This window comes from Heliangelus exortis, chromosome 2, assembly GCF_036169615.1.
Source record: "Heliangelus exortis chromosome 2, bHelExo1.hap1, whole genome shotgun sequence".
In the NCBI taxonomy this organism is placed as follows: domain Eukaryota; kingdom Metazoa; phylum Chordata; class Aves; order Apodiformes; family Trochilidae; genus Heliangelus; species Heliangelus exortis.
The window spans coordinates 11,473,198-11,490,756 of NC_092423.1; the positions used below are offsets into that span (position 1 = coordinate 11,473,198).

General features: G+C 39.0%; 1 protein-coding gene across 1 annotated transcript; it reads left to right on the forward strand.

The window, feature by feature from the left end:
- The first annotated feature begins 5,892 nt into the window (after positions 1–5,892).
- On the forward strand, positions 5,893–16,567 carry GTPBP4 (GTP binding protein 4). Its single transcript, XM_071734781.1, has 17 exons — positions 5,893–6,010; positions 6,796–6,966; positions 8,118–8,221; positions 8,302–8,438; positions 8,999–9,099; positions 9,471–9,563; positions 10,068–10,259; positions 10,341–10,406; positions 11,097–11,186; positions 11,627–11,737; positions 11,956–12,033; positions 12,142–12,193; positions 12,760–12,860; positions 13,574–13,771; positions 14,614–14,679; positions 15,739–15,873; positions 16,368–16,567. The coding sequence occupies exons 1-17, from the start codon at positions 5,963–5,965 to the stop codon at positions 16,518–16,520; spliced, it is 1,896 nt and encodes a 631-aa protein (XP_071590882.1). The 5' UTR covers positions 5,893–5,962; the 3' UTR covers positions 16,521–16,567.
- The last annotated feature ends 992 nt before the right edge of the window (positions 16,568–17,559 follow it).

Here is a 17,559-nt window from a genome sequence, read left to right on the forward strand (position 1 = left end):
CTGATTGCTAGTTACAAATATGTATTATGAAATATCCAGTTATTTAGGCATTGTGGGTCACTTGACAGGGAAGATGAATGTTGTAATCAGATTCCCTTTTATTTTTCTGGAGGAGTGGTGTGGTGTTACTGACATTAGTATGCAAGCATTGTGCAAGATTCCTTCGCATGGATTTGTTGATTCTCACTTGAAAATGGATAGCATCAGCATTCCTGTAATCATTCCTAGAGGAATTCCTCTTAATTGGGCTTTCATTGTGTAGATAGCAAAAGATGAGACTGAAATCTGAGCATTTGCTTTAACTTGTGGACATATCCAGAAGATGGATTTTCCCATATGGAAAAAAACCCTCTAGTACATTGTAGTTCCTACTCCATTATGTGGTAGTTAATAATTAAAAACATGCTGCAATTGCTTTTATGAATTCATAATGTGGAGATGAAGGATTGATGCAAGTTGTAATTTGACATATAGTGATCTTTGCTGTATTTCAGTTATTTGCTAGTGAAGCTTCATTTCTTTTTTTCAATTTTGATGATACAAAGCAAGAATTAACATCAGATGTTTCCTTTGTGCTTGCACAATTTGAAGTGCCATTATTTAGAAGAAAATAAAATTGCATACAGTTTGCTAGACCACCTCTCCAGAGCCTGTTGTATGTGGTATTGCTACACAACAGATTCCATCATCCCTCATAGACAGGACCATGACATGGTTGTTCTGGGACTGCTGCTGTGTTGTTGACAGATCAGGTCACTTCAAACCTTGGGAACACAGTCTGGTCTATTACAGACTCCACAGGCTTTTATGCCCTGTACTTTTATCCCTAGGTGGCTTTATTTTATTCATGTTTCCAGACATACAAAGACCACCAGTAGGTATCTAAGCCTTGACACAGCCACCAGCACTGGGCAGCTCATTTCCAAGCTGCACCATGCAACACCTGAGGGCCCAACCAAGCTGCACTCCATTCTAGCAGGCATTGAAGCATCTGCTCAGCAGCTTTACTGATGGGTAGGAAAGATGCAGACACACAAATAAACTTGTTAACAAGGAAGTCTGGTTTTCCTAAGTGCATTTTCCATGCTGGGTCTCACAAAGCAGAGACCCCATCCTGGTTGGGTGGGAGAAGGAAGACACACTGAAGAAGCCAAAAATACATCTCTGGGCTCTGGTAACTCTGAGAAGGTGAAAATCCGTGTCCAAGATCATTGGACAGCAATGCCCTCCTTGCACACCACTGCCTCTCACATGTAGAAGGACATTTCTCATGGATGCAAAAGGTGAATGGGAGCAATTTTGAGCTGGACACATACTACAAGGATGGAATTTATGTTCTTTTTAGTCTATGTCTAAGCTTTTCTGGCCAGGAGACAACTTAATTCTCTTCAGAGTTAAGACTCTGAAGTTCAGTTTAGACAAGCTGGCAAGCTGACATGCTGCATGAGATGGAAATGTCCCAGCAAGACATTGCAATGATCCACTCTGACATCCTGCACAGCATGGACCATACAGTTTCAAGTACTTCCTCAGGCTTCCAGCTTCTTCCAGAGTTAAGCTATAACTCATGAATAGTTATTCATTACTCATTACATTTGGAAATAATTCCACAACTAGAAAACTCTAATTACATATCCTCAATGAGCTCTACTCTTAATCTGAATTTGACATTTCAGCTTCTAGCCTTTTCCCCATTATATCAGTTTCTAGTTCCAGGTGTCTCTTGGTACAGGTATTTGTAAGAGCTTCTCTTTGTTGAGACTGGGTTTCTCTGATTTTCTCATTGGAAATAATCATTCAGATCTCAAATGATTACTGTAGACTTTTCTGAAGGATTCTGCACTTGCCAACATTCTTTTAAGAATTAGAAATAAAAAGTGAAGTGCCAATACTCCAATCATTATTGTTGCATTCAGTGGAAACAACATTGTTTATACAATGATAAAATGATAAATGACAATATGATAAAAGGATGTTTTAGTAATTCTTCAAAGAGAATGCTGTGATAATACATTACCCCAGGAATAACAGGCAGGTCCCTTTAGGATCACAACTTCTCTGTTTCTGACACTACCTTAGTAGCAATGATTCATAGTAAGTAGGAGATTATATAGCAAATCATACACATTAAATCAGTGACCATAGCTTGCTACCAAAGGCCCTCCTGGATTTTGCCCACTGTCATTTAAAGAAATTGCTAAGACATTCAGATACTTCTGAAAGGCTCTCTGAACAGCTCAATGGCAAGGTATAAAAGCCCAGAGAGCAATTGGTAAGGAAGGTATTTTTCTTTACACCATCACACAAATGCCATCTTTTCACAGTACAGGGTGTTTGTGTGCCACATGCAAATACAGGAAAAACAACAGGAAGGAGAGGCCCTAAATGCTGAGAACCAATTCACATTTATGTCTCCAGGTGTTTTGTTGGATTAATGGCTAAGAAAAAAAAATTGCAAGGACTTCCACGTTGAGCAAGAATCAATGGAAGTTAAAAAAAAAAATTCTTAAATTAAGGAGTGAGTCTACAGCCACATGATTAGCAGGTATTTCTAGTTTTTCTTCAGAAAGAACACCAGTCAGCATTTCTGTGATTGAAAAGGACAGTGCTGGAGTGACTGATATATGGATCTGTATAGCCAAGAATGAAAGATATGGAAAGAAAAGGTTTGTGGTGGGTGGAGAAACTGGCAGCTTAAGGGCTCTGGGAGAAAGCGGTCACTGAGCAGAAAGTAAAGAAAATACAAAATTCAAATTGTGGAACCTAGGCTACTTTGGTGGCCTTCTGTTCAGAGGAGGGGAAGCTCCTGTCATCCAAGGAAGTCTGTTTCACCACAGCAGAAATGTTCTGTCTTTTCTCTAGCCTCTGTGGCTGCAAGAATAGGGAACTGTAGAAATATTGCTGGCTAGCTAAAAAACAGGCTGCAACCAACCTTTTGTGTTCTTGATTACAGTAGCTATGCTTGGGGGCCTGACATGGCAGAGCAACCTGCAAGGCCAAAACCCAGTGGTGCTGTCAGAAGCTCTGATGATCCTTTGGTGGGAAGGACCTGCTGCACTAGGGAAGACAATTGGCTGTCCCAGCAATTGCTACTCAGATGGACAAAGATTACTTAAAATATGTGTAGATGTGGTGCTTAGGGACACAGTTTAGTGGTGGATTTTGCAGTGTTAGGTTAATGGCTGGAGCTGATACTATTAAAGGTCTTTCCCAACTAAAGTGTTTTTATGATAAGCACATGAGATCCTGAGGCCACATTGCAGAAATTAGGTCAAAATTGTAACAATATCAATAGCTCAAAACACAGCATTTGGCAAAATTATTACCAACGTGCCTTCTGCTACAACCGAAAGATCCTGCAGAATGCAATAGATCTTTGAAAATAGCAAGGGAATTTCATGGTTTCTCCTGGCACTGTGACCGTGCAGAGACTCAAAAGCACCACCTGCTGCCTCTTCACACAGCAGCAGAGCTCTCCAGACTGCCAGCAGCTACTTAGCTATTCCAACAGGTTTAGCAATATCAGGGTGATGTTTTCGAAATCTCATTGCTAATACCATTTAACTATATGCTGACAAAGATTTAGTATTACTATAAAACCTGAAACCTACTATCTTCACTCTTGTAAAATTCCAAAATTACTTTTGCAAAGGACATCAACTTGTTTCCAAATTTATGTCAAGAATAGATCTGTAGATGGAGTTTATGTCATAGATGATTGCAGGGGAATTTAGATGTCAAACTTCTCCCTTTACAGATAAAACAAAATAGGCACCTAAGTACAATAAAATGTTCCTGCAATTACATGTACCTGCAAAAACTCCACCTGCAGATGTCCAAGGGTAAAAACCTGAGAACACTTGAAATCACTTCCAAACATGTGAAGTTTGAAAAAAATAGGGCACAATTTCCCACAGCATCCTTGGAGCTAAACTGAAGAAGTGTGGTCTGGATGACTGGGTAGTGAGGTGGACTGAGAGCTGGTTGAAGGATAGAAACCAGAGAGCTGTAGTCAATGGGATGCAGTATAGTTGGTTTGTTGGTGCCAATGAATTCCACATCTTGAGTACCGTTAAGGTGTCCTGGAGATGTGCCCAGGGCACACTGTGTTCTATTGCACATGGTGAGCACCTTCTTCCAGCACAGCAAGCCTGAATGCAGCTCCTTTTGAAAACATAACCCAGCAATGCCACACAGTCAGGGCCAGAGCACTGACAGGACTGGCATGAGGCACTATGTTTGCAGATGAATTTCCTACTCATTAAAGCATGACAAAACTCTGCCAGCCCTAAGATTGAGCATCCATACTCAGAAATATTAGCAAACTAACCCTTTCTTGACCATAATAATCACTGCAGATGGGTCCTGAGGAAATTTTTTTAGTACCAGGAATGTGTCATGTAGGAAGTGCCAGTAAGGGATCTGCTGATGCTCTCTGCTGTCGTGTTTTGGCTGTGAATTCCTCAGGGAGGGTCAGAGAGAAGACTCTTAGGGCTCTTTAAAGCTTTTAAAGGATTCTCACAGACTCTGGTTCTGGTTGAATGCCTTTAGAGGTCTGGGCACAGAGAAGGCAGCTCTTCATAAGGCCATCCCTGCTGGTGTGATTCTGACCTGACCCTGGCAGCAGGGATGTGTCACTGCTTATCCTGATGCTGAGGGTGAGGGGTTCTTTCCACAAGGACACCTCCTCTGGGCACCAGCAGAGGCAGCTGCCAGGCACAGAGTGAATCCTCCACTTGGCCTTCACCATTCTCTGTAATGCTGCAACAGCAATCATGTAACACAAGGACAACCCCCCCTGTTCATTTTGGTTGAGCTGTCACCTTCCAAAAGCAGCTGTAAAAAGGAGCATCTGGGAAAGACATAACACAATATGTCTTTATTGGACCTCCTTAAAGAACCTGGAAGTTTTACCAGGATTAAACGGGAACTGCAACTATTAACATGTGTATATTGCATTCCTGAGTGTTCCCAAGTGTGCCTTGGCCATGTTACCAAGACAGATTACAGAACATTACTCATCTGTAGCAGTATTTCTCCTCTCCAAAGCTCTTTGATCCATCACTGTGAATGCCCTTTGTAACGATAATTTAGTAAGAGTCTGATACTTAATAATTCAGTTTTGGAATTTCACCTTATCTGCCTTTTGTGTGCTGATACAAAATGGCATTGTTTCAAAGTGAAATCATGTTCTTCATATTTCAGATGCTGCAGACATGTGCAAGCACTATTACCTATCTATAGCTTTATTTTCTCTGTTTAATTTATGCAAAGCTACTGAGTCCCAGTTCAGAGATTGATGTTAAATCTGAATTATTTGCTAGAGAAGCAGCAGTAGGTTCTGAAGCTGCCATCTAGTGATGTCCCTTGGCCTTTACCTTTTGTATCCAACCTACAGAGAAAGAGGTTAAGGAAGCTGCCAGCTCCGTTCAAACCCGTAACTCTGTTGTGATGGCCAGAAAGGGAAAGCCTGTTAGCTTTATGCTGCCAAAATCAGAAAGTGAGAGGGACCATATAGTGCTGCAGACCAACAGGTTATCAAATTAGCTCCTCTCAAAAATATTTTCTGTTAAGGAAACAGGGAACGGAGATTTTTGCTTAGGCAAGGTTCATGGTGTGCAGTGTTTGCTTGATAAACTAGCTTTAAAAATTTAGCGCATATCCATGTAAGGACTGATAGTGAAAACAGATTTACAACAGCAGATTGTTGAAATGGGAGACAACCCTAATTTAGACTTTAGGCTGGGTGGACATCAAGGGGAGCGAGTATGGGGTCCCCGCAGCCCTAAAACCCGCTCGGTGGCCGTGAGGCACCACAGAGCCAACCCAGCCCCGCCGCTCCCCGCCCGGCACCGACACCCCGTACCCCGCCTCCCGCCTGCCCGGGACGGAAGCGCCGAGCTCTCTCCAGGGGCCGCCTCGCTTCCTCTTCCGGCGGCGTGCGGCGGGGCTGGGTGGCGGAATGGCGCTCTACAACTTCAAGAAGATCACGGTGGTGCCGTCCGCCAAGGTATGGCCATCCTCCCCGTCCCTATGCTCCTTGGCGCGGGCCGAGCCGGACCGAACCGAAACCCTGCCGCGGGGCGGCTCGGGCCGCGCCTGATCAGAGCGCAAAGCTCCCACCCCCTCCCCGCTGCCGGCGTGGCCTCGGCCTTTGCCTCCTCCACCTCCCGCGGGACGCGTGGACTCGCCCGGGGCAAGTGCCCGTGGGGCTGGCGGCCTGTACCATGTACACTGAGGAGGGGGGAGCGAGGGGTCCTGTCAGAGAGGGGCACTGCAGCCTGAGGAAGGATCCTGGGGCTGTTCTTCTCATCCCCGCGGTGTATGCCCCGCAAAACCCCCTCCTGTTCTCCAAACCGCTCAACTTCACCGCTGCGCACTCCTTTTCCCCTGGTCTAATGAAGGAGCTTTCGTTCAAAGGGTGGTGCGGGGTTTGGGACCGCTGTGCTTCCCCTCCCGGGGCGACGGGGACGGGACGGGCGGCGGGGACGGGACGGACTGCCCTGCGCACCCCTTTGCGCTGCGGCGGAGCCGGGGTCGCTTCCCGAGCCGCTGCTGGGGCAGACGTGTGCGGGAGAGCTCCTCAGTTCAGGGAGATTAAAAGCCGAGGGGGAATATGGAAACTGCTTGTCAGTACCCGGCGAGACAGAGCCGGGGTCGCGATGTTTTATACGAAAATGCGCATTGCAAACCACGCATGGCGTGTATGGGCTGAACTGCTCCGCCCAAATAACGTGTATGGCTTTCTTAAGGACTTGATGGTTTGTATAATTAAAAATGTTTCCTTGGTTGCAGGACTTCATCGACTTAACATTGTCAAAGACTCAGCGGAAGACTCCAACTGTTGTTCATAAACATTATCAAATCCATCGGATCCGGCATTTTTACATGCGAAAAGTCAAATATACTCAACAAAATTACCATGATAGGCTCACTCAGATCTTAACAGATTTCCCCAAATTAGATGTAAGTGTTTTGTCATCGGATCATAAAGGGACTTTGCTTTCTTGGCATCAGGAGTACTTCTGCAACAAGTGTATTGGGTTTATTCAAGTTTGTTTGGTCCCAAGACACATCTTGCTGGTTCTCTCTGTAGACAGATTGGTCTAATTCCCAGTACATGTCACTGGGAAGAATTGTAGGCAGACTTGTTCTGCCTAAAAATAGTACTTTCTGACAAAGAAAGACAGTCGAAATTGTGCCCATGGGTGGTCATTGAAGCGTGGGTTTTACAAGGTTTCAGCTGATAAGCTACGTGTGCCAGAAGTTGCTGTTGACTAAGAGAAAGCATTGCTTTTTGGAGTATGTTATGTCTTCTCATTTCTTCTTTGTGTGTATGTAAATTATGATTAATCCTCCCTAAAAAATACTTCTAAGAAGTAAGAAATAACTGAATAAATCAGCTTGCTTCCCATTGTTAGTTCCTCAGAAGTTAATTCCCAACAACTGCAACTGGATCCTCATGTCTAGTGGGGCTTTTTTATATGCAGGTTTCTGCTCATGCTTAAATGGTTGACCTGAAACTATGTATTTTGCTAATGTTTTCATATCTAGTTATTGTTATTGCAGAATTCCCACAAATACCTTCTGTATTTTCTTTATCATAACATGATGTAATTTGCACAAATGAGTACATAAGCCAGTGAAATATTTTATTTAAAAGATTTAAGCCAAAGATGCTTCTTTCTTGGAAAGCTGAAGGATTTATTTGGAAATTAAAGAAACCCTTATTAGCCAGTCTTACACTGGAGTTAATCTAGCACTTAGAAAAAGGGAGGAACTGATATTGGTGCTGTGATGCTGGTAAAGTAAGAATTTGCTTTTGGAAGCTGCTTCTGCAGTTTTCTTGTTTAAAAAAAAGCAGCCTTCAAAGTTGTAATACAAAGTGAAGTAGGAAATTGAAACTCCATATGCATGTCCAAAATACACTCGCAGAAGAAATTCAGTGATTAAGAGCTATTCATTTAATGACAGAGTAGGTTATTTTACTTATAAAACAGTTTTGCTTGCTTGTGTTGCTTTATGGAGAAAACCCATGAACTTACATAGTTGCCAAGGAACAGTCTTAAAGTAGAAAAATATTAAGCTTAACTTTATCCTTTTTTTTTTTTTTTTAGGATATTCATCCTTTTTATGCAGATTTGATGAACGTTCTCTACGACAAAGATCACTACAAGCTGGCTTTGGGACAGATTAATATTGCCAAGAATCTGATTGACAAGTAAGGGACATTAAGCCCTTTGATTTTTTTGTACCTGCCTGGTTGATTGTTGGCTAAATTCTGACTTGTTGTCTGCACAGTGTTGGTAAGGACTACGTGCGGCTGATGAAGTACGGGGATTCCCTGTACCGCTGCAAGCAGCTGAAACGTGCTGCTCTGGGCAGGATGTGCACCATTATCAAGAGGCAGAAACAAAGCTTGGAATATTTGGAGCAAGGTTTGTGTGATTAAGAGGCTAAAACAAAGCGTGTGAATTGGATGTAAAGTTAATTCTTAGTAACAGTTAGAAGAATGTGTTTAATACATAATATAAACACAGGAAACCCAAATAGTTTCAAAGTCCACAAATACTTGGAATCTATTTTTTAACTGAATAGTTTTCTCTTTGAAAAGTCTTGAAATTTTGTGTTATTACTATATTACAAATGCTTTTCTTTGCTTAAAGGTGGACAGCCATATTTTGATTTATCATTTTTTTCAGTAACATACATTTGAAAAATAGTACTAAAGATTTTCTAAATGAGACAGCTTACTTCAGTCTTATTCCTTTGGGTTATGTTTGATTTGATGAGATTATTCTAGATAAACAGGAGTCTTCTATTTTTTAAGGTGGATTTTTTTTAGATACTTGCAGAGTTTGTAAGTTTTCATAAATGAGCGATCAAATAATAATGTCAGAAAAGCTATTATTTGTATGTAAACAATTCATTATATGAATTTTTATTCCACTTCAGTAGCACTTCTGAAAAATATTTAAAAAATCTTTTAACATTTCAGTACGACAACATTTGTCTCGTTTGCCAACCATTGATCCCAATACACGAACTCTTCTGTTGTGTGGCTACCCAAATGTTGGAAAATCTAGCTTTATAAATAAGGTATGTGAATGTTTTTTTCCCGAAATAATACTGAGATACCATTTAATTAAAATAAGGTAACATTTAAACAGTTTGATATTATGGCACTGTCTGATGCAAGCGGTAGCAAGTTCAAATGTGTAAATAGAGTTTAATGGAATTTATGGAGGAATAAATGGAAGATTATGATTGATTTCACTCTTAAAAATAATTTTAAATAAAATAAATTTTCAAAATAGCGTGTATTTTCTGATAGATAAATCCTTGCAGATGAGCCAAAATAACATTTTCTAGCTTTTTGTGTAGCAAAGAAAGTGTAATATAATTATGATACACTCCTTGCAACTTCAGGAAATTTTCAGTGAATGTGTGTGAATAAATCTTGTTTCAAGGTTACAAGAGCAGATGTGGAAGTGCAGCCTTATGCCTTTACCACAAAATCTCTTTTTGTGGGACATATGGATTATAGGTATCTACGTTGGCAGGTAAGAACTATTATTATTTTGCATTTTTTTTAAATAATTAGCTGGTTATAACCTGGTTTGCTATTTTGCAGTGTCAGTTACCCTTTTGAGTCTTCATGAGATACATTAGATGTGAGAGCTGCCATGCAACATACAGTGTGTCATATAAGGACAATAGTAAAAATCTGTTCTAAAAATGGTGTATTTTTAAATACATGGTGTATTTTTAATTTGAGGGAAGAAGGGAAATGGAATTACTGACGAAAGCCAGCTCACTTATCACTGTCAAATTCTGGGCCAGGTTGGGACAGAAATTTGCCAACTTGCTTAATACTTGCTTATTCTGAAACCTCATTCTTCTATTATTCCATTTTTCACATTCTCAGTTTGGCTGAGTTTATAGTCTTATTTATGGAGAATATTGCTGTCTTAACCCCCCCTTATTGACCAGAAAGCAAGCACATGTCCTGAAATTGTGTATCAGTTATACTGTAACAAGGCCTGACTTAATTATGTTAATTTCAGGTAGTAGATACTCCTGGTATTTTGGATCATCCTTTGGAGGACAGGAACACCATTGAGATGCAGGCTATAACTGCACTTGCACATCTTCGTGCTGCTGTCCTTTATGTGATGGATGTGTCTGAGCAGTGTGGGCATAGCCTGGAGGAGCAAGTAGAGCTCTTCAAAAATATTAAGCCATTGTTTGCTAACAAGGTAGGTTTGGTTTATGTTATTAACAAACCCCAGGATTTTATAGCATGATAACTTGACATATGATTCTTTTTTTCTTATTAGCCACTTATAATTGTTGCAAACAAGTGTGATGTGAAGAGAATTGCAGAACTTCCTGAAGAGAGTCAGGTTAGACTACTTTTCCCACCTCTCTCTCTCGTCTTTTGGCATTTAAAATAAATGTTATGTGCAGGTGTATGGGTGGGTGTCATTTTTTTTTATATGATCATTTCTGTATCCAACTGTTCAATGAAAGTTGCTTTCCGGGCGTTGATCCGTATGTTTCTCAGGTACTGTCTAATGTATATCTTTGCCTGGATATAATAAATACCAGAGAGAAAGCAGGTCCTTAGTGGTTTCAGAAATCTCTGATGCTGTGTGAACTTGCAATTGGTACTGCAGCTGGAAGAAGGGAGTGAGAAGCTTTGTTCAGTATTGTTGCAGTAAGAGTTCAGAGACAATGAGCACCAGACTAGGAGGCTCTACTAAACTATTGCAGTAGGAGGTCCCACTGGGCAACATATTGTGTGTATGGAGGGCTGGTTCTTTTTTATCTACAAGTTCAAGGGCAAGTAGTATTTGTTTTTCTCAGTCTTTAATTTCTTGCTTAATTATTGTTGCCTTTTAGAAGGTGGCTATGTGCTTATAAAAAGAACAGGTTAAATAGAACTGTAGCTGTATAGTTCTTGTTCTCTCTTAGAAAAAAAGTTCTAATAAAATAACGCATTGATAATTGTATTAAAATTTCTGTTTGTAATGCTTCTGTGTGTTAAGCAGTGGGCAGAATATTATTCTCTTTTGATACTGTTTCTATTTCAGAAAATATTTGAATCTTTTGAAGCAGAAGGTTTTTCTGTAATAGAGACAAGTACTCTAACAGAAGAAGGTGTAATCCAAGTTAAAACTGAGGTAAGTCTCTCAATTTCCTTCTAGATGAACAGCTAACATTTTGCTTCATGTGTATGAAATTAATCTCAGTTAAACTGTGTATTGTAGTGATACTCTTTCAGCATGTGATCCTTTGTAGCCTGTTGAGCTTCAGTGGACTTGGGTGCAAATGGAAAATTATGTCTTAACAACAATTTTAAAGGCATTGCTGAGTTTTTTGAGTCCTGTTGCTTTCTTTTATTGCCAGCTTATTGTAAAAATAAGTAAAAAATTACTGTAAGCATGTTCCCATTATACTCTTTATATAAAATAATTCAGTACTTTCTTGAGAGCTAGAAAGATAAGTGATTAGACAGAAAATTGTATGTGAATCTAGGTATTTGGGATTGAAAGTCCACTGTGTCATTGCTTGTATCAAAAAGGCCCCATTCCTTACCTGTTTTTACCATGTGCACTTCCAGGCCTGTGACAGACTGTTGGCCCATCGTGTTGATACTAAAATGAAAGGAAATAAAGTGAATGAAGTATTGAATAGATTACACTTGGCCATGCCAACCAAAAGAGATAACAAGGTGGGCTGCATGTTTACACTTTTTAGTGTATTTCCCAGTTTTACATATTCATTTTTTGATCCGCAACCGCCCTTGCTGGTGGGAGAGTCAGCTTGGGATTTTTGTATTCTATAGAAATACATTAGTCTTCAATGGTGATTTATAGCATTACAAAAATTTTATTTGACCTTTTTTTTTTTCCCCTTTTTTATTGGGGTGGATTGTGTCATTAATTCCAGGAGCGACTGCCTTTTATCCCTGAGGGAGCAGTAGCACATAGGAAACGCATGGAGGTAGACACACCCAAGAGGAAATTGGTAGGTTACATCTGTTAATTAGGAAATCAGCAGATAGATATTAAATCTGCTGTAGTAGCCCATGCATTAAAAATTTGGTGGTATATAAAGCCATGTTTGTGTTTGCAGGAAAGAGATATTGAACTTGAAATGGGAGATGATTATATTTTAGATCTTCAGAGTAAGTATATGAGTCAGTATTATTAATATTAAGCAGTAAAGTCTTGCTAGTTCAATCTTAACAGAGAAAACCTAAACCTGACTCCTTCCAACAGTACCAGGGCCACCTTTTTATTGCATGCCATCTTTTACTTCTGTTTCAGAACTGGTGGTCTTGAGTGACTTTTCCTTGTTTTGTGATGTCACTCAGTTGTTTCCCTTTTTAGAGTCACATATAATGACTGGTCTGACGATTCAAGTGTTTTTTTCCCTTTCATTTATGTTGTCCTTTCTCATTAATTCTTGATGCTCTCCTTTGTTAGGGAAATACCAATACGAGATAGATTGCATGTATTCTGTTTCAGCTGGATATCTGTTGCTTATGGTTTCACAGTGGATCTCGTAATTACTAAACAATATTTGGCAGTAGGAAGGGGTTTGGAAGTATTTGTGAATGTGTCAGAGATGCTACTAAAAGTCTGGCTGTGTAGGGATACAGCTTTTTTGTAAATTGTGATCTGTTGTTTTCTGTCACTGAACATTTTTAAAAATTATTTTGTCTTTATTAACTTCTGTTGTATTTTTAAGAATACTGGGACTTGATGAATGCATCTGAAAAATACGACAAGATACCAGAGATATGGGAAGGTCATAATATACTTGATTACATTGATCCGGATATAATGAAAGTGAGTTTCAAGTATTCTTTTTACTTCTCTTGCCTCTTCATCCCATCATTTGTTCCGTGTAAATTACGATGTTTTTAGATTAAACACAGTATGTCATGAGAAAAAGTCCTTTTATATTGTCTGCACTTGCCATGGGAAAAGATAGTGTTCTGAATGATCAAAAGGAGAATATCAGAAGAATAGAAAATTGCTTTTTTTTTTTTTTTTTTTGATGGTGGTCTTTTCCATCTTAAAATATGAGATTTGCAGAAGTTATATTTCTCCATTCTATGACTACAGGCAGACAAGTGTAGCAATAAGATACATGTATTACTAATAATATGAAATTCACCCATCAAATTTATGTCAACTGGAGTAGAATGATAAAATGGACTGAATTCTCAATTTATAATGTTTGTATTTAGTAATGAGCACTGTTCTTATTTCTTGCTGGTTGATAACGAGAAGTAGTGAGTGAAGACTGGAGCCTGGGGGCTATGCAGTTGGGTTGATCCAAAGTGATGGTGGTCCAGACTCATGCTAAGTGTAGAAAGAGAGGGGTTTTGTCAGAGTGTGTTTCCAGACCAGGCAAGTGATGGTTCACCAGCTGCATTAAGCATGGCTGGAGTAACACAGGTCCTTGTTTTAATGGTCTGCATGCTGTCAAGGCCCTGGGCCATGAAAAAAAGCTTCATCAAGGGTTTTATTTCTATCTCATCTCTTAAAAATCTAAGAAACTGGAAGAATTAGAGAAAGAAGAAGAGCTGCGAGAAGCTGCTGGAGAATATGACAGTGAACCAGAAAGTGAAGATGAAGAAATGATGGAAATTCGACAGTTGGCAAAACAGATCCGAGAAAAGAAGAAACTGAAAATCCTGCAGTCAAAGGAAAAAGATGTTCATGGTCCAAGGATGCCTAGAACAGCTAAAAAGGCAAGTGTAGAACTCATTCTGTAATGAAGTTCTGCTGATGTATAATACCTTAATGAAAACATACAACAATACCAGGTAGTGGATCTGATCACTTTTTCACATTTGGTTCTCTTGCTGGCTGGTCACTTCTTAGTTGTGGAGGCCAAACCAAATGAGTGATAAAAAGTCCATTTTGTTTTGTGTCACACAAATGAGTCTTTTTTAAAATTCCATAAGTATTGCAGAAAAAGTTCTGAAGAATACACCTCAGCTTGCTTAATTGGGTTGCTTAATTGTATATTTTTATTGTTACTTGTTTGTTTCAAATTCAAATAATGAGAATTACTTAGTTACATTCACATAGAATTTATTATGGGGCCCTCCCTATGCTGGACAAGATGGTGTATTTCTTTTTGGAAGCTAGGAATCATGCTTTCTTATGTTGGAATCTCTTGTGGCTAGTCCAGGATTATTGCAATATAACAAACCAATAGCTCAATGTTTTGAGAAAGTTAAGCTAGCTGATTTTAATCCCAAGCATGGGCCTTTTGGAGCAGATAGAAACATTTCTGACTGAAATACCTCTTTTTGTTGCCTTCTTCCCAAAAAGGCAAACTGTTTGAAAGATCTTTAGGGAATGTTGGGACTTTGAAGTCTGTCAAGTCCCTGTGAAGAAGGATTTGTGGGTGAAGAGTATTAAGTAGCAAGAAATGAAATGTGAAGTTAGGACTTGAATCATTTGCTTGTGGGATGTGCCAAGCATATACTGAATGTAATGGGCTAATGGTGGTATATTAGGATGAAAAAAAAAATAGCTAGAACCATACTTCTTTGAAAGAAACATTTTAACTGTCTTTTTACAGGTCCAGCGGAAGGTGCTAGAGAAAGAAATGACTGAGCTTGGACTTGACATGACTAATAAAGATGATGTAAGTTTTTTTTCATTCTCATTCACAACATTTATCTAAAAGAGATCAATTTCATGACCTGCTAAATTTCTTTGAGCACATTTGAGATTTGTTGTACAGTTGGCATGGTAGAAAGGTGGGGTCTGTTAAAATAGGAAACACAGATGAATCAGTTGATGCTGGAATTTGAGTAATGTGATTGGGTAGGATTAAAAAATAAACATTTGTGAAAGTAAGCTTTCTGTTGGAATTTGCATAGGATTTGAGAACAGTTTGTCTAAACATTTTCAAGTCTGCTTTCTTGGATGAGGCACTACTATGTCAGAAATAATAGTGGCAGATCGGGCTTATCTTTTTACAGTTCATTAATTCTGTGAGTTGTAATTGAAGTTTTTGAAGGTGACTGCCATCATTAGATGTAAGGCAGCTAAAGCACTTGAAATATAATTTGCCTTTAGAAGACTTATAAGAAATTTTTAAAAAAATAAGTTTTATACAGCAAATCCAGTAGTATTATGGCTATCTAGATCTTGAGACCTCAAATTCTTTCACTAAACAAGGAGTTAGAAAACAAGGAATGTCAACAGCATGTGTGAAGCAAACATTTATGCTTCTCAGAGCTGACATAGCATGTTGATTTAGGAGTTTGTTTAGTGAGGAGGAATTTAATACTGAAGCTGTAGGCTTCATGTCTGAAATTCTTTAGGGCTTCCTTCTGTAAAGAGGACACTAATTATGATGGGTTTCTTCACTGCTTTTTTGCAGTTGCAAAATTCCTTCAGTACTGCTATCTGTTGTGTCTTTTTGTACATTATGAATCAGAAAAAAATCAGAAAACTGGAGTTGGTAATTGTGGAAATTATATGCTAATGTTCACCAAAATTTGAGTATTACTGTAGGACAGAAAGGCAGTGGTCAATAGTTGACAAATATTCCATAGTGTACTATGGAATAACCAAAATAATATATCACATCAGTCAACTTCCTGGGGTTTTTATTGTATTAGTCTAACTAGAAATGGAGCATGCCTCACTGATTGTTTCTGTTTTTCATAATTAAAAGTGATGTTTTGAATTTCAGGCACATTATGTGAGAAGGTCCCGTAGCGTTACAAGGAAACGTAAACGCGATGAGTCTGAAACTCCCAAATCTCTGGCCCGCAGCCGCAGCTCCTCTCGAACACCTCGAGATGTTTCTGGACTTCGTGATGAAAAGGTTTGTTAAAGTTTACTGTTACAGCAATTAAAACATCATGATTGTTAAAGGGACTCCTGGGAAACGTTGTATGAGGCTGGTTGTCCAGAGTTCATGTTTTTCCTCTTTGCAGCTTCGTGTTCTGTTGAACTCCTGTGTACTAAAGAAATGCCTCATTCATTCTTACAAATATGATGTAATAATACAAATTAAGAAAGTACATTTTTAATTTTTGCTTTTAAATGCATGTACTAGGGAAGAGTTCTACAGACTGTGGAGTTCCATCTTACTGAGTTAGAAATTCCAGGAATAATGTGATTGTACTGTTAGTGCACTGGAAGAGTTTCACTAAGCAGGAGCAGAGTCGCTTGCAGTGGCGTTGTGTTGGAGTTGAGTGGCATATGTTGGATGTCAGTTAATGTCCTTGTTAAAGTCATCTAGCTTAGTGGATTAAAAGATAAGGCTAGTTCTGTGAGTTACTGAGGAAGTTACTCTGCATGTTTGTTTTTAAATAGATGGTGAAGAAGGTGAAGACTATGGCAAAGAAAGCTCAGAAGAAAATGAATCGCCAGGGCAGGAAGGGAGAGGCGGACAGACACATATTTGACATGAAGCCCAAACATCTGCTGGCTGGAAAGAGGAAATCTGGTAAAACACAGAGAAGATAAGCAGTCTTCTGAATTAAAACTAATAAAAATAAGTTTATTAAAACAAATTTCTAGTCCTTTCTTTTTATTAATACAGTGTTTTAAAAGTACACGGTTCATGTTAGTGACTAAAATACCTGAAGCTCAGAGAGGGAAAGGTCTGATACCTTGATCTTGTAGTTCTCATGGCAGCAATGCCTTGAGAAACTTGTCAACACCAGTGGCAGAAGCCATTTCTAAATAAAAAGTAAGACTTCATTTTCTTACTACTGAATTTCAGCTAGCAGTAAAAATTTTAAAATTTTATATAAAACTAGATTCAAAATGAGGTTAAATCTAGATAATGAAGTATTTATTAAGGAAACTATAATCAGAATTTTAAAAAACCCACAACTTTGTAAGATACTGCATCAGTAAGGCTTGGTTTTCTGTGTGTAAGTTAATTTTTTGAGTTTATTTTGAGGTGAAGGCTGCAACTGGTGGGGAAGTCACAGGAGACTGACAGGTAGTGCTCAAGGTTAGTGTGCACCCACTGAACCAGTTATGAATGAACATAAGAAATACTACCAGTTTACTAAGCCAAACAGTGACTGGAGCTGGAAGAGCAATTACAATTCTAGTCCTGACTTGTACAATTTCTACTACTGACTGTAATATCCTTAAACAGCATCAACAGGGAAGGCTGCAACTTACAAGTTTTAATATTTCATATTAATGTTTCAGACACCTAGGAAATTAGGATCAGACTGAAATTTGTCCTGTATTCATGTCAGTTATGCTGTCATATGCTTAAAAAGCCATTATCTCTTCAGAAGCTGATAAAACAAAATTTCTATACTTGGTCAAGACAAACTAAATGGCAACAGAATTGCTTTTTGTCCATAAGTCAAGAGCAAGGTTGGAATTACCCGGACATGAGTAAAATATGCATTATAAATGTGTTGCCTATGCTGTATATTTCAACTGCACAGTTTTGAATATTAAAATGGAACCTAATGAAATACATATGTCAAAAAGGGGAAGAATCCTTGAATTATTACTTATTTTTTAAAACTATTTT